Source organism: Pan paniscus, chromosome 10 (assembly GCF_029289425.2).
Source record: "Pan paniscus chromosome 10, NHGRI_mPanPan1-v2.0_pri, whole genome shotgun sequence".
Taxonomy (NCBI): Eukaryota; Metazoa; Chordata; class Mammalia; order Primates; family Hominidae; genus Pan; species Pan paniscus.
Window position 1 is genome coordinate 38,483,769 of NC_073259.2, and position 15,810 is coordinate 38,499,578.

Below are 15,810 nucleotides of genomic sequence, written 5' to 3' on the forward strand. Positions count from 1 at the left end.
TCTTTAGTGTTTAGTGGTGATTTGTGAGATTTTGGTTCACCCATCACCCGATAATAGGTATTTTTATTTTAATTAATTAATTAATTAATTTTGAGACAGAGTCTCATTCTGTCACCAGGCTGGAGTACAGTGGCGCGATCTCAGCTCACTGCAATCTCCGCCTCCCCAGTTCAAGCAATTCTCCTGCCTCAGTCTCCCCAGTAGCTGGGATTACAGGCGCATGCCATCACACCTGGCTAATTTTTGTATTTTTAGTAGAGACAAGATTTTGCTATGTTGGCCAGGCTAGTCTCAAACTCCTGACCTCGTGGTCCGCCCACCTCAGCCTCCGAAAGTGCTGGGATTACAGACGTGAGCCACCGCTCCCGTCCGGTATTTTTAAATGTAAGTTTTTCTTCTTTTCCTTGCATAGCATTTAAGGCCCTCTCCAAATTCTGTCTCCCAACCACTTTCCCACCCCGGTCATTCTTTGACAGTGATTTATTAAGCACAGCCTCGAAAGCATGGAGGTGGCCTGGGGTAGGCACTCGGGCTTCAGTGGTGAATGAAGCAGTCCTGACCCTTCTGACTTACTGAGTACAGCAGTCTCTCAGCTCTGCACTTTTACTCAAGACCTGCACTGTCTGTCTCTCAGTATCCTTTTACCCTATCAATTCTTTTTTTTTTGAGATGGAGTTTTTGCTCTGTTGCCCAGGCTGGAGTGCAATGGTGTGATCTCAGCTCACTGCAACCTCTGCCTCCTGGGTTCACGTGATTCTCCTGCCTCAGCCTGCCGAGTAGCTGGGATTACAGGCGCCCGCCACCATACCTGGCTAATTTTTGTATTTTTAGTAGAAACAAGGTTTCACCATGTTGGTCAGGCTGGTTTCGAACTCTTGATCTCAAGTGATTCACCCACCTCAGCCTTTCAAAGTGCTAGGATTACAGGAGCGAGCCACCATGCCTGGCCTTACCCCATCAATTCTTAGCTGGCCTTCAAAGCCCATCTCAAAGCCTGACTTCTCAGCAAACCTCCCCCCAGCCCCAAGCCCCTTAGGGTGAATCACCTCTGGCCTGGCACGCTGGCTCCCCTCTTCCCAGGTGTCCTGATCTGCCTCACTGGATCCGTAAGCTCCCTGAGGGTAGGCTCTGGGCCCTTTACTTATTTGTGCCCTTGTTAAGTCCCACCTACACCCACATATTCCAGGCTCATTAGATTCTTGAAATAATGACTTTTTATTAAAGCAGACATAAGTAGGTTGCAGGAGCATTTATATTCCCAACTTGGTCTTGGGTACAAAGAAACTGAGACTTCACGCTTGACTCCTTCACCTGAAACCCAAGCTACCTCAGCTGTTTCCTACCTCTCAGCTTATCCTAGGGAGACTCAAAGGTAGGGGCGGAGTGATTTGCTGGCCCAGGGTCCCTGAGGCACATTGATGTCTAATTCCAGGGGATGTCCATGATCCCTATCTCTAGTCTCTCCAGAGATTCTGGTTCTTGTCCTGCCTGGATGCTCACCCTAGGGCAGTATGAAGTTTTTCCATCTCCAGCAGAGGACTCTGAGGGAAGCGATTGGGAACTCTCTTTGGCTTCCGCTCTCTGGTAGGGCAAGGGTTAATGGTGAATTGCAACATATCTCTTGGCTGAGTCACCTCCCTCTGCCTCTCCCCCAAATTCCCCTCAGCTGTTATAAAGAGGACTAGAGGCTGGAGAGTAAAAAGAACTGGGGGTAAGAGCCCCTCTGCCTAGCACTGCTCCCCCCAGGCTCCCAGAAATCTCAGGTCAGAGGCACGGACAGCCTCTGGAGCTCTCTTCTGGTGGGACCATGAACTGCCAGCAGCTGTGGCTGGGCTTCCTACTCCCCATGACAGTCTCAGGCCGGGTCCTGGGGCTTGCAGAGGTGGCGCCCGTGGTAAGTTCCCCAAGAAAGAGACCTGGGCCAGCGGAGGGACAGGGGTTACTGCTCCACAGCCCCATCGAAGCCTCCCTCCTGACCTTCAGCCTGCCTGCCTTTCCCTTGCTCTCTCTGCCCCATGGTCTACCCTGCCCATCTCCCGCTGCTTCCCCTTGTTCCACCTGAGTCCCTTCTCTAAGGTGCTTCTCCATTAGTGCTTCCATATCTGGTCCCTCCTCTCCTGATGGATCTGTTAGGTCACTTAGAAGCTTTACTCTGAGACTAACCCCCTTTTAACCTGCTTACCTCCACTCCCATCATAGGACTACCTGTCACAATATGGGTACCTACAGAAGCCTCTAGAAGGATCTAATAACTTCAAGCCAGAAGATATCACCGAGGCTCTGAGGTGAGAAGCTATGAGGTGTATGCCTTTAGGGCTAAGGTCTCAAGTTCTTCTTCTTTCTCATCCCTTCCTCTCCCCAGGCCCACCTCCTCCTGACCCTAAACCATGCCAGGGATTTAGAGATGGGTGGCGATCATTATTATGGTGGTGGGGCATGGGGTGAGATGGGGATTCACAGATGAGGAATACAGGCATTGGATCTTCCTAGGCCATAAGCATTCCTTTGGAGTCTCTACCCACATCATATCTCAAATACTAATATTTAGTTATAGTCCACATAAAGTATAATGATATGTAAAACTGAGTTGAGTTGTTGACATGCTATTACCTTTTGTGGGCCTTCAATTTGGTACTTATTTATTTCTATTTTATAGTTTTATATGTTGATGTAATGGATTGTTTTTCTTTCTGCTCTCAGATATGTTCAGGTCCCTTGAAAAGCCCCTAGGCCCTATGACAGTCCATAGATGGATGACATTGCTCCAGAGCAAGCTGGGCTGGGACGGGTATCCATTCAGGAAGGGAGAAGGCTGAAGGAGGACAGGCTGTCAGGTGGGAGCACTAGTGGAAAGCTCTCCAGAGCAGGGGAGCCAGACACCTCCACAGAGTAGGAGAAGGTTAGAAATTGCAGTAGAGGGGCTGGGCATGGTGGCTCACGCCTGTAATCCCAGCACTTTGGGAGATCCAGGCAGGGGGATTGCTTGAGCCCAGAAGTTTGACAGCAACCTGGGCAACATAATGAGACCCCATCTCTACCAAAAAAGAAAGAAAGGAAGAAAGAAAGAGAGAGCGAAGAAAAAGAAAGGAAGGAAGGAAGGAAGGAAGGAAGGAAGGAAAGAAGATTGCAGTAGAGGAGGAAGGCTACACCTGAGGGCAAACTTACTCAAATAAAAGACACTGAAAATGGGGAGATGAAGCTGGAGTATCTCCATTTCTGCAGAACAGAAGAGAAAGTCCCAGTTATGAGGACTGGAGGCTGGAGTAACCCTGTCAGCTTCAGGGATTCTGTGCTATTCTTGGCCATGAACTTGGGCAGCAGGAAGTCAAAGAGCAATCATCTCCCAGTCATTTCAGATTTTCCTGTCCTGGTAGACCCATCCCTCTCCCTCCTTCAGAGCTTTTCAGGAAGCATCTGAACTTCCAGTCTCAGGTCAGCTGGATGATGCCACAAGGGCCCGCATGAGGCAGCCTCGTTGTGGCCTAGAGGATCCCTTCAACCAGAAGACCCTTAAATACCTGTTGCTGGGTGAGAACAGAGCCTGGAAAAGAGAGGGAGAGGAGGGGGTGATGTGGTTCTGGCGTGTGGGTGGCATTAGGACAGTCTGGACCAGCTCAGTGTTGAATAGATAATCACCTGGTGATTACCTGGTTGTCACCTGTCGATTACCTGGTTGTCACCTGTCTTGGGGGTTGAGTGCCTAAACCCAGAGGAGCTCTCTGGGGTTGGCAGAAGGATCTGTATTTCTAATCTGTTTTCTGGTCATTAACTAGGCCGCTGGAGAAAGAAGCACCTGACTTTCCGCATCTTGAACCTGCCCTCCACCCTTCCACCCCACACAGCCCGGGCAGCCCTGCGTCAAGCCTTCCAGGACTGGAGCAATGTGGCTCCCTTGACCTTCCAAGAGGTGCAGGCTGGCGCGGCTGACATCCGCCTCTCCTTCCATGGCCGCCAAAGCTCGTACTGTTCCAATACTTTTGATGGGCCTGGTAGGCAACAGTTCTCAGTTCCCACCTCATAGACCTCTGAGATTACCTCTGTCTCCTTGAACCAGTGACTCTAGAACCTTGATGTTTGGGCTGCTCTTTATCCCACCTGCACCATACGCTCTCTAATTACCTCCTAACGGGAGCACGGGCGCAGTTGGTCATCTACATGGAGCCTCCTGTTTGAAACTTCCTCCCTCCCTCCCTTCCTTCTCTCCTTCTCTCTCCCTCCCTCCCTCCCTTCCTTCCTTCTCTCCCTCCCTCCCTTCCTTCTCTCCTTCTCTCTCTCCCTCCCTCCCTCCCTCCCTTCCTTCCTTCTCTCCCTCCCTCCCTCCCTTCTTTCCTTCCTCTCTCTTGCTTGCTTGACAGTCTCACTCTGTTGCCCAGACTGGAGTACAGTGACACAATCATGGCTCACTGCAGCCTCAACCTCCCAGGCTCAAGTGATCCTCCCGCCTCAGCCTCCCAGGTAGAGACTACAGGCAAACACTACCACACCTGGCTAATTTTTGTAGAGATGAAGTTTTGCTATGTTGCCCAGGCTGGTCTTAAACTCCTGTACTCAAGCAATCCTCCTGCCTTGGCCTCTGAAAGTGTTGGGATTACAGGTGTGAGCCATCACCCCTGGCTGCCTATGCTTCTTTTTCTCCCTTAAGTTCCCCTGTTCAAGGCATACCTTAGAGGTATGGGCCAGAGAGGACTGGGTCAGAGAGCAGGGAGTGGCTGGGGAGGTAAGGGACAGTGATGGGCATTCCTGAGAGAACTGGGTGATGACAGGGGAATCTGAAAGGGGAGAAAGAAGCATCCAAGAGACAGTGAACATAGCTGGGGGAATTTTAAGGGTATGCATTAATTAGAGTTTATAATAGGCAGGGTGTGCTCTAGCCTAGCGGGCTCTGACCTCCTTCCTGTTCACCTTTGCCTTTGTCCAGGGAGAGTCCTGGCCCATGCCGACATCCCAGAGCTGGGCAGTGTGCACTTCGACGAAGACGAGTTCTGGACTGAGGGGACCTACCATGGGGTGAACCTGCGCATCATTGCAGCCCATGAAGTGGGCCATGCTCTGGGGCTTGGGCACTCCCGATATTCCCAGGCCCTCATGGCCCCAGTCTACGAGGGCTACCGGCCCCACTTCAAGCTGCACCCAGATGATGTGGCAGGGATCCAGGCTCTCTATGGTCAGTCCCTCCCCCTAGTGAGGGGGAGGGTCAGTCTGACTCCCACGTCAAGGCTTGAAGAGACAGGTCTAGCCTCCATGTAGGGATATAGCTTAGTGTCTTTCTTCTCCAGCCCAGTTACTCAGGCTTCTTCATTTTCAGGAGCAGTTTTTCTCGGACTCTTCTATGTCTAATCTTCCTTCCAGGCCTCTCTCCTTACACCCATGCTTGGGGATGGAGAATGCACCTTCTTTTTTTTTTTTTTTTTTTTTTTTTTGAGATAGAGCCTCACTCTGTCACCCAGGCTGGAGTGCAATGGCATGATCTTGGCTCACTGCAACCTCCGCCTCCCGGGTTCAAGCCATTCTCCTGCCTCAGCCTCCCAAGTAGCTGGGATTACAGGAACATGCAACCACGCCCAGCTAATTGTTTTTGTATTTTAGTAGAGATGGGGTTTCACCATGTTGCCCAGGCTGGTCTTAAATTCCTGAGCTCAGGCAATCCACCCGCCTCAGCCTCCCAAAGTCCTAGGATTATAGGCGTGAGCCACCACACCCGGCAAGAATGCACATTCTAACAATCCTCCTTCTCCCTTTCTGGTGTCTCTCAAACCTAGAACGTGTCTCCTGCCGATATCAACATAATATTGCCTACCACAAATGAAAACGCTCTAGGATTCCCTTTTCCCCTCTGTATGGGGCCTCTGAGCAAAACTTACAGGAGACTGGTGTGGAGGACAGGTGCTGTGAGTTCTCTCCCTAAGCAGCATTACTTTACCTTATAGGCAAGAAGAGTCCAGTGATAAGGGATGAGGAAGAAGAAGAAACAGAGCTGCCCACTGTGCCCCCAGAACCCAGTCCCATGCCAGACCCTTGCAGTAGTGAACTGGATGCCATGATGCTGGGTGAGGCCCCTCCCCTCCAGGCTGTTGGCAGGCGGTGGGGGCAGCCTGCTGATCCTGAGGCCTGGACAAATGGGAGTGACATGGGACTTCAGCATGAGCAATGGAGGTTAGACCCCAGGCATTAATGACCATGGAAGGAGACATGTGACATGGGGAGGGAGAGTTCGGAGCCAAATTAAAGGTGGCTTAGGCAGGCACTTACCAAGGCTGCCACGCTCTAAAGGCCACTAGAACACATCTGGAAATGCAGCAAGATGGAGAAAGCTATATTACCCAGATTGCCTGTTAGAGAGGGTGCACCTGGTTGGAAGGACAACTAGGAAGCCACTTGGAGGGGAAGGTGAGGTTCCTAAGGAGGAATAGCTATCTGCAGGGCTTTTGTTTCGTTGAGTGGACCAAAGCTGAAACGCTCTGAGCAACAAAGCATTCTGAGTCCTCTTTGTCTGCCTTTAATTTTCTCTTTGAATTAAAGTTGAATGAATTTTTGAAGAATCAGCCTGCAGGGAGAGGGCAAATTGTTAGTCAGCCTGAGATACCCCCAAGTTTCTGTCTACTTGACCTCTGTCTTTTTGACTTGTTGACACACCATTATGCTCAGGGCCCCGTGGGAAGACCTATGCTTTCAAGGGGGACTATGTGTGGACTGTATCAGATTCAGGACCGGGCCCCTTGTTCCGAGTGTCTGCCCTTTGGGAGGGGCTCCCCGGAAACCTGGATGCTGCTGTCTACTCGCCTCGAACACAATGGATTCACTTCTTTAAGGGTAAGGGGGCTAGTTACAGTGTCTTACTTGAGGAGGGCCTAATCTTAAAGAAACTATAAAAGGGAGGGAGATGAGAAGTTTCTGAATGGGTGGACCGGAGGAGACCAAAAGCTATCACCTGAGGACAGAGGTGACTTGTTTTTTCCTCACATGCTCTCAGGAGACAAGGTGTGGCGCTACATTAATTTCAAGATGTCTCCTGGCTTCCCCAAGAAGCTGAATAGGGTAGAACCTAACCTGGATGCAGCTCTCTATTGGCCTCTCAACCAAAAGGTGTTCCTCTTTAAGGTATAAAGTTCAAAGCCAGGGCAAATCCCTTCTTAGGAGGAGTGGGCTACCTTATACTGAGAAGCAAAGCTTGAGCTTGAAGGGAGATGTTCTGCAGCTGCAGTGGGCTGGGGGTAGACCCCTGGGGGTCCTAAGCTCTCTCCTTTTCCTCTCCCCTCTCCCCACCCATCCCATACCCAGGGCTCCGGGTACTGGCAGTGGGACGAGCTAGCCCGAACTGACTTCAGCAGCTACCCCAAACCAATCAAGGGTTTGTTTACGGGAGTGCCAAACCAGCCCTCGGCTGCTATGAGTTGGCAAGATGGCCGAGTCTACTTCTTCAAGGGCAAAGTCTACTGGCGCCTCAACCAGCAGCTTCGAGTAGAGAAAGGCTATCCCAGAAATATTGCCCACAACTGGATGCACTGTCGTCCCCAGACTATAGACACTACCCCATCAGGTGGGAATACCACTCCCTCAGGTACGGGCATAACCTTGGATACCACTCTCTCAGCCACAGAAACCACATTTGAATACTGACTGCTCACCCACAGACACAATCTTGGACATTAACCCCTGAGGCTCCACCACCCACCCTTTCATTCCCCCCCAGAAGCCTAAGGCCTAATAGCTGAATGAAATACCTGTCTGCTCAGTAGAACCTTGCAGGTGCTGTAGCAGGCGCAAGACCTTAGATCTCAGGCCTCTAACACTTCCAACTCCAGCCACCACTCTCCTGTGCATTTTCACTCCTGAGAAGTGCTCCCCTAACTCAGATCCCCTAACTTAGATTTGGCCCCCAACTCCATTTCCTGTCTGTCTTAGCCCTTCTAACTCCCCAATTCCATTTCCTGTCTGTCTTAGACAGCCCTTCCAACTGTGTCATCTCTTCTCTGGAGGTCAATGGTGGAGGGAGATGCCTGGGTCCTGTTCTTCCTACATAAAATGCAAGAAAACAGCATGGCCAGTAAACTGAGCAAGGGCCTTGGAATCCTTGAGAATCACATTTATGTGCTTATGATTACGGGCAAGCTAATTAACCTTGTTGAATCTCAGATTCCCCATTTGCAACATTAGGTTAAGACCAGTACTGCAGGATTGTTGCACTAAATGAAATACTGTATGTGAAGTGCCTGGCACAGTGTCTGGTACATTTGTGTTTAATAAAAGCTAACTCCACGTTCATAAGAGAGGACTGAACAGCTCTTCCTCTAGCTGTCTAGCTGTATAACTCTTACAGTAGTCTGTATAATAAGGGCATCTCTATTAGATCTTTAGGGGACAGAGGATTTGTCAAGATGGTTAGCTCTTTGTTTTGGGGTGCAGAGAAAGAAAAGAGCAGCAACAGCAGAGGCTGGACTCCCTGGTTCAGTATTTAATGCCATTTTATTCACATGCTCCCATGTTCTCCCTCCCTCCCATTGTAGCCTTGCTGCCCAGGGGAGGGATATGTCTTCCTTTATGCATCTGGGAAACCAGGAACAGACCTTGCGCAGGAGAGTCAGAGGGGGAAGAGTTAGAATGGGTCAGTGGCTGGAGCAAAGTTCTGGTTAAGGAGGAAATTAGTGCCACCCACGGTGAGAAGCAGAGAAGGCACTTGCATCCTATGCAACCCTGAAGACCAGGCTCCTTTGGGCAAAAGGCAAGACTCTGGCAGGTGGGCCAATGCTCTCTCCTTGGAGCAAGAAGCCAGCTTTTGGGGAAGGCAGGTCCTGAGGCAGGCACTGCCCTGTGGTCTTCCCCAGGTTGAGGAGAGAAGTGGAAGCCCCATGGAAGACAGTGCTCCCAGCTGAGGTAGGAGGCGGAGGTGGGGGTGGGGGTAGTTTAAGCCTATGGGGCCCAGGGGGAAAGGCCAAACAGAAACCCAACTACCCCCTAATGAAGGGCCTGGAGGTTGGGGTATCTTGGAGCTCCTCAGAGCCCTTCTTCCCATCAAAAAGGTATCAAATGCCTTGGAAGCTCCCTGATCCTACAAAACAAAAAAATGCTTATTTTTACCACTGTGAGGCAAGCTGAGGTGAATATTTAAAAGGCTATTTCAAGACGAGGTGCAGTGGCTATAATCCTAGCACTTTGGGAGGCTGAAGCAGGAGGATCACTTGAGCCCAGGAGTTCAAGACCAGCTTGGGCAACACTGGGAGACCCTGTCTCTGCAAAAAAATAAAAACGAATAAATAAAAATTAGCTGTGTGTGGCGTCTGTGGTCCCAGCCACTCGGGAGGCTGAATGAGAGGCTCGCTTGGGCCGGGGAAATCAAAGTTGTCATGAGCTGTGGTCATGCCACGGCACTGGACAGAACAAGACCTTGTCTCAAAACAAACAAACAAACAAAAGCTATATGGGTAAGGCTTGGAGGGAATTCGGGAGTCAATTTCTTTGGGGACCAGGGCACCTCTATTATTGGTCAGAGGTAAATATTCATACTTCCCTTCCTCCCCCTTCCCCATAAGACTCTTCTCTGTTCTTGGAACATATCCCTACAAAGCTGGTCTGGGTTGAGGCACAGATCCTGTCCCCAAGTCCAAGAGGTGGGGAAGTTTGTGTGCAGGTCCTGTGGGCTCAAACCCTGCCCACCTAGTGTTCCCAGGCCCTCACAGGGGTAAGGGAAAAAGTGGAAGTCTAGGCTCAGGTCTGGTTAGAACCAGAGATTAAGGTGAGGGGTACAGTGGAACCACAGTCAGAATCCAGGTCCAGGACGGTGTGGGGGGCTGTGGTCTGGGGTCCTGGTCCCAGTTGGCACTCTTGAAGACTCTGGAAGTAACTCTGGAGGGACACAGGGCAGAGAGGGAGTAAGGAGGGGCCTGGGTCAGAGCCCCCCTCCCACCCTGACCATCCCCATATGTCCTCTGCTTCATCTGCCCAGGGTGTCCCCAAGCCCCCCACTCACTGGAGCGAGACTGTCAGCAGGGCTGCAGGTATTGGCAGGGAGCTGATGCCGACAGCTGCCCTCACAAAGCCCCACCCCAGAGGGGATCCAGTGCCATTTGGCCTTTTGCTGAAGGGTCTGAAGGAGTTGGAGATGGCTTTGCTGATGGCTTAAGACCACTGCTGGCCGGGCGCGGTGGCTCACACTTGTAATCCCAGAACTTTGGGAGGCTGAGGTGGGTGGATCACTTGAGGTTGGGAGTTCAAGACCAGCCTTGCTAACATGGTGAAACCCCATCTCTACTAAAGATACAAAAACTAGCCGGGCATGGTGATGCATATCTGTAATCCCAGCTACTCGGGAAGCTGAGGCATGATAATCACTTGAATCCAGGAGGCGGAGGTTACAGTGAGCCAAGATCATGCCACTGTACTCCAGCATGGGTGACAGAGTGAGACTCCATCTCAAAAAAAAAAGACCACTGCTTTGGAGGGGGCAATACAGACTCAAGAAGGCCTCTTTAGGCCCTGAATCCTACCCTATACACACTCACATTCTAAAGAAACCCATTTGACCTTCCTGTTGTTTCTCTCAAGCCTCATCTTCCCCCCCACTTATTCCTCTTTTTTTTTTTTTGAGATGGAGTCTCGCTCTGTCGCCCAGACTGGAGTGCAGTGGCGCGATCTTGGCTCACTGCAAGCTCCACCTCCCGGGTTCAAGCCATTCTCCTGCCTCAGCCTCCCGAGTAGCTGGGACTACAGGCGCCCGCCAACAGGCCCAGCTAGTTTTTTTTTTTTGTATTTTTAGTAGAGATAGGGTTTCACCATGTTAGTCAGAATGGTCTTGATCTCCTGATCTCGTGATCCGCCCGCCTTGGCCTCCCAAAGTGCTGGGATTATAGGCGTGAGCCACCGTGCCCAGCAACCCCCCGACAATTCATTCTAAAAGAAATTCTTCGAAATTCTATTTTTCCTCCTAGACTTCCCTGAGATCCTCCTTTCCTTCTGTAACTCTTTCCTGCTTCCCCTGACTCCTTCAACTTTTTTTTTCAGTGCCCTGCCCCATTCACCTTGGACATCCTCCCCCACTCTCCTTCCTCAAGTGTATTTCTCCCCTTCCCTCCTTAAGTCTAGGAACTGGGGACATGAGTAGGCACAGGTTGGCTGCTTCTGTACCACAGCACTAACTCACCATTAGCGTGGCCTCCATGTTCCTCAGGCACGAGCTTCCACTGGGCCAGGGCTCCAAGGGCCCCCAAGGCTGGCCAGATCCCCAGTAAGACCCAGCTATATCAGCAGAGAGAAGGCAAGGCTGGAAGTGTCTGCAGGCGTTGGCCCAGCCAACTCCCCAGTGCCAGCCCCTCCAGGAAGTAGTCAACACAGGCCACAAGCACTGCAGAACCCAGCAGGGTTGTGCCCAGCACTGTGAATGGACGTGGCCACCGAAGTGTGAGCAGGGCTCCCAGCAGCGCCAGCCCCACCAGCCCCCAGCTGGCACCCAGGCTGAAGGTGGTTGGTAGATAGGCTCAGAAGCCAGCAGGGCTCCGGCACCCAAGGTCAGGCCTAGCAGGAGACCAGTCAATAAGAGCCCAACACAGTGAACCAACATGGTGACCACGCCGCAGAGGAGTCATGATGACCACGGCGATGCCCACTCTCATTTCCAGGCTCAGCTGTGTCTCCAGCACCCGCACCTTGTGGCACAGTAGGAAGCTCACCAGCGCTCCTGACAGCTGACCGGAGAGAAACGTCACTGTCTTGAAGCAGCAGTAGCCTGGGAAGTGAGGCAGGAGGAATTGAGAGGCAGGAAGGGGGCTCTACAGGGATGACTCTGATGAATTCCAAGGGAGAGGAATGGCTCACTAGAGGAGCAGAAGACAGGAGCAGCACGTCAAGGGACCTCAAGGCCAGGGGCAGAAAGGGGTCGCTTAGGGTCGGGGGGGGGGGGGCACTGTTTCAGGAACTGTGAGGGAATGGGAGGGAAAATCAAGAGGTAAGATGGATACATTGAGGGGAGTAAGGATAGAAAGAAGGTCTAGTCCTTTTAGGGATAGCAGATAGGAAAAAATCAGCACAAGCTGATTCAGGTTTTTGGAGAAGAGTGAAGAAGTCTGAAATATAGCGAATAATTTAGGAATGGGGTTTTCAGGTAGGAGTTAAGAGAAGAGCAAATGATAGATGCCAGAGGTGAAAGCTGGAAGGCATGGGCATGGAGGATGGACAAGAAGCTGGCAAGAGCAACATGGGCCTAGGAATACAGCCAGAGCAACATGGGCCACACTAGAGGTAGGAACCCCTGGCAGAGGAGGTGAGATGGCCCAGGAGCAAGGAGGAAAGCTGGCATCATCCTTGAGGATGACAGTCTTGGGCAATGGCCCCCCAGGTCCTTGGCCCTGCCCTCACTGAAGCAGCAGTAGATGATTCCAAAGCAGCAGCAAAGGGCACACACCAGGGCAAGTGCCAGTTCAGGATTGTCCTGGGGTTCCAAAACACATCTTGGGTCTGGAGGCTCTGGGAGTTGTTGATTAAAGGGCCTGGGGTCAGATGTCACAGCCAGGGGCAGCAAGACTTCCTCCATGGCCGAAGAGAAAGTGGTCACAGAGCGGGAGGTGTCAGCTCCTCTCATCCATCCATGAATGTCTTTAGGGGATTGGGAAACCTGCAGCGGGGCACGGGGCAGAAACTCAGGTGCCCATAAATCTTGAGGACTCTGTACCTCTATTTCTTTTAAATAATGGTGCCCATTTCAGGAGCCAGTATGACCCTGTTGAGGTAACTGAAGAAATCTACAGGATTGGATTGAGAGGAGCAGGATCTGTCTTTACCACTCTCTGAAACAAGTACACTTAAGTAAAATGTAAAATGAAATCTTATAAAGTAATGAAAATCTTATCAAGTAATGAGCCTTTGCCTCCCCCCACCACCCTGCAGCTCTTCAGGGTGAGGGTGGAAAGAACAGGAAGCCCTGGGTGTGTGGAGGGAGGGGTGCTGGGACATTATTGCCCCATCTGCGACTGGGACTTAATACTACCCCACTGGATTGGGAAGGGTGAGGTTAATAGAGAGGGGAGAGGGAGGGAGAACAGGAGAGTATGAGTCATGGTGGGGGTCTCTGGACAGCTGCTCCAGGCCCAGGGCAGAAAGAGGGAAAAAACCAGACACCAAGAGTTTGGGAGGAGGAATTAAGTAGAGACAGTCACCCACAGTTTGTCAGGGTTTTAAAGCCTCAGCTTCATGCTGAGATGGAGTTGTTGGAGGAAGAGGCATCCAGCCACAGTCCTAATCCCACAGCCCCTCATGGAATAAGCAGGGACTTTGCCCACAGACATCTCACATCCTGGTAGCCACTCGCACCTCCCCTTAGGATATTGGTGGGACTTTTCCTACCTCACCCTTCCCCCAGCGGTATCAGGGCTGCCAATGGGATTTGAATTCAAATCCTGAAAGGAGAACACCAAGGAGGAGCTGGCATTTCGGGCACTGTGGGAATGAAGTGGCAAAAATGCAGGCACATTACTTTCTTCAGCTGTCCTTTGGATATCAAGGTCCTTACAGGCTGGAGGGTTGGCTCTCGGAGCTCCTCTCCTCAATCTGCTTGGAAGTCTGGGGACCCTGAACAAGGGGGGGTTGGGGAGGGGATGTTAACTACTCACCATCCTGCCAGGGTTGAGGAGAGGAGGGGGTGGAAGTGCTTCCCTAGACCTCCAGATGCATCCCTGCTCGGAGGTCCTAGACGCCGGGGGTGCGGCTGTCGGTCAAGAGCACCCCCAGGGTCACTCTGTTGCTGCCTAAACTCTTTCAAGTCGCAGCCCAGGCTCTGTGAGCTAAATGCAACTAGCTTGCAGGGTGGAGAAAGGGGACAGGGCGTGTGTGTTGGGGTGTGTGTGTGTGTGTGTGTGTGTGTGTGTGCGCGCGCGCGCGCGCGGTGGGGGGAGGAGGGGTGACATCACAAGGCAGGCCCCTCCAATTCTTTCCCGTGTGTGTGGGGGGACCCAGGTTGCCTACTGCTCTAGTCCAGGACCAGAGACCCCCAACTATATAGCAGGTAAGAGTCTTGAGGGTCACCCCAAGAGTTTTGGGGAAGGGTCTCCGAATACTTAGGAGATGACAACCGGAAGCTCTCAAAGCCCCAATAGGGGTCCCAGCGCCCCCCTAGCTCCAGCTTGGTTTCTTCCACTTTCCAGAGAATTGGAGTATTGTCTTCTGGAGAACCGGGTGGTCGGGATCGTGGACCAGGGAAGGGGCTTTTGCTGGTCGGGGAGCGCCAACTGGGGGTTCATGGGTGGAAAAACTTTCGGATCAAGACGGGGTATAAGGCTAGAGGCGTGTGCAGAGGAGGGGACCGACGGAACGGGGACCCAACTGGGTCTACGTGGGGGCGGGGGCGCTTGTGGACGTCCACCAAATAGCTTGGTATGCAGATGAGATGTCAAGCAGCAGGTAGATGAGTTCAGTGTTCTTTGGCTCACGGGCAAAGTTCTGAGCCGAGCCAAGTTACGCTCCCAGTTCCTAGGCACCGCTCGGTGATCGGGCCTGGGGAGCTGCGTCTCGAGGGGCGGATCCAGGTATAAGGGGCAGCTCGCCAGCTGGGTCAAGCGCGGGGGAGGCCGTGGGTTGCTGTGAAAGGAGGGGCAGTGCTGCGGGGCGAGGGAGGGGGCCAGCCAGGGCACCCTCTCCTCTGCTCCACCTCCGCACCGCAGGATACAAAGGGGCCTGTGTCCTCGCAGCTGCCGCCACGGAGGGGATCTGGGCAGTGACTCTTCTGAGCTCCCTGGTTTTGTCTGCAAGGGAAAAAGACTATATGTGGCTCGGTGGCTGCCCTCCATCTCCCAGGAATACAAAGCCTAGGAATACACCCAGAGCAATCCTGAGAGTCTGCCCTTAGTCTGCAGGCTTTGGTGCAGAGTCCACTTGCCTTGCTTCCTGCGGTGCAACCTGCGGGAATCCCATTCCCACACGCGGAGGGAGGGGCCTTTAAATGGCGGGGCCAGTACTTCCTTAGGACCGCCTCCTTGGAGTCGACGCAGCCCTAGCTGGACTGGCTTGCCTCTCAGCCAACCGCTATTTCTTTTCCTTCCCGTCTCTTCCCTGGTGACCCCGGAAGTGGAAGTGGGCCCAGGTCGCCGGCGGCCGCGGGGACGGAAGGCGGAAGCAGAGCGTGAGCGGGAGGCGGAGCCGGGAGAGCGGCTCTCGTAGCTCACCCTGGCCCCAGGCCGGGCGGCTCGAGGGGGAGGAGTTACCGCCGTTCTTCGGTACGTCCGTCTTTTTTTTTTTTTCGTTTTTTTTTTTGTTTTTTTGAGATGGAGTCTCGCTCTGTCACCCAGACTGGAGTACAGTGGCACGATCTCGGCTCACTGCAACCTCCACCTCCCGGGTTCAAGCGATTCTTCTGCCTCAGCCTCCCGAGTAGCTGGGACTACAGGTGCGCGCCACCACGCCTGGCGAATTTCTGTGTTTTTAGTAGAGACGGAGTTTCACCATGTTGGCCAGGCTGGTCTCGAACTCCTGACCTCGTGATCCGCCGGCCTCGGCCTCCCAAAGTGCTGGGATTACAGGCGTGAGCCACGGTGCCCGGCCACCTTCGTCCCTTCTACACAGCCGGTGGGTTCCCTGGTAGTCTTTCTTAGGGGCAGCCCTAAGCTCCGCCCCCAGATTTTCCTCCAGGGCCGCATGGCCCCCACCCATTACTGGAAGTCTGTGGCCCCCTTTCCGGCGGTCTTTCCCATTTTCCTAAGAGTGACCCACCCTCCCCCGACCACACCCTTTACGGTACCTCCCTGTTTCCCTGATTGAAGGTTATAGTTTTCTGGGGAAAGAAGAAAAATTTAAGTGATTTGGAGGAGAGGGGAGGGAGCAAGCAGGGTTGTG

The 15,810-nt window shown here is 52.6% G+C and overlaps 3 protein-coding genes across 9 annotated transcripts in view; 2 read left to right on the forward strand and 1 right to left on the reverse strand.

The window, feature by feature from the left end:
• The first annotated feature begins 1,395 nt into the window (after positions 1-1,395).
• On the forward strand, positions 1,396-8,265 carry MMP19 (matrix metallopeptidase 19). Of its 6 annotated transcripts, none has more exons than XM_024931062.4 (10): positions 1,415-1,894; positions 2,200-2,285; positions 3,398-3,528; positions 3,774-3,989; positions 4,919-5,164; positions 5,928-6,047; positions 6,646-6,810; positions 6,971-7,098; positions 7,279-7,537; positions 7,942-8,265. In XM_024931062.4, exons 1-10 carry the CDS (start codon positions 1,808-1,810, stop codon positions 8,019-8,021), a joined length of 1,518 nt encoding a protein of 505 aa, XP_024786830.2. In that variant the 5' UTR covers positions 1,415-1,807; the 3' UTR covers positions 8,022-8,265. The 6 variants fall into 6 exon arrangements, with proteins under 6 accessions (XP_034791585.1, XP_024786830.2, XP_024786829.2 ...); XM_024931061.4 differs by having other exon boundaries at positions 1,640-1,894; positions 7,946-8,265; XM_003807537.7 differs by having other exon boundaries at positions 1,642-1,894; positions 7,279-8,265.
• A 179-nt stretch (positions 8,266-8,444) lies between these two features.
• On the reverse strand, positions 8,445-15,627 carry LOC129393577 (uncharacterized). The gene is made up of 8 exons (XM_063593239.1): positions 15,522-15,627; positions 14,460-14,723; positions 14,008-14,145; positions 13,596-13,878; positions 13,330-13,422; positions 11,637-11,716; positions 11,135-11,229; positions 8,445-9,840 (listed from the first exon to the last, which is right to left on the reverse strand). The coding sequence occupies exons 1-8, from the start codon at positions 15,625-15,627 to the stop codon at positions 9,703-9,705; spliced, it is 1,197 nt and encodes a 398-aa protein (XP_063449309.1). The 3' UTR covers positions 8,445-9,702.
• LOC100976160 (SAP domain-containing ribonucleoprotein) overlaps positions 13,857-15,810 on the forward strand; it is an 80,240-nt gene continuing 78,286 nt past the window's right edge. Inside the window, exon 1 of one of the 2 annotated variants that reach the window (XM_063593039.1) lies at positions 13,857-13,987. The gene's annotated coding sequence lies outside the window, so the exon portion shown is untranslated. Of the gene's footprint in view, positions 13,988-14,668; positions 15,195-15,810 lie in introns of those variants that run through there. The other variant, XM_063593040.1, reaches the window with a different exon arrangement.

What these genes read in the sequence shown, in the direction of transcription:
- MMP19 (XM_024931061.4), top strand. Translation starts at nt 1,808, where the DNA reads ATGAACTGCCAGCAGCTGTGGCTGGGCTTCCTACTCCCCATGACAGTC. An exon ending in AAAAGGTGTTCCTCTTTAAG is followed by an intron (nt 7,099 to 7,278) that starts GTATAAAGTTCA and finishes TCCCATACCCAG; the next exon opens with GGCTCCGGGTACTGGCAGTG. An exon ending in TATAGACACTACCCCATCAG is followed by an intron (nt 7,538 to 7,945) that starts GTGGGAATACCA and finishes TGTCTTAGACAG; the next exon opens with CCCTTCCAACTGTGTCATCT.
- LOC129393577 (XM_063593239.1), bottom strand. Translation starts at nt 15,627, where the DNA reads ATGGGTGGGGGCCATGCGGCCCTGGAGGAAAATCTGGGGGCGGAGCTT. An exon ending in GCTGTGTAGAAGGGACGAAG is followed by an intron (nt 14,724 to 15,521) that starts GTGGCCGGGCAC and finishes TTTCCCTTGCAG; the next exon opens with ACAAAACCAGGGAGCTCAGA. An exon ending in TCCTCAACCCTGGCAGGATG is followed by an intron (nt 13,423 to 13,595) that starts GTGAGTAGTTAA and finishes TCATTCCCACAG; the next exon opens with TGCCCGAAATGCCAGCTCCT.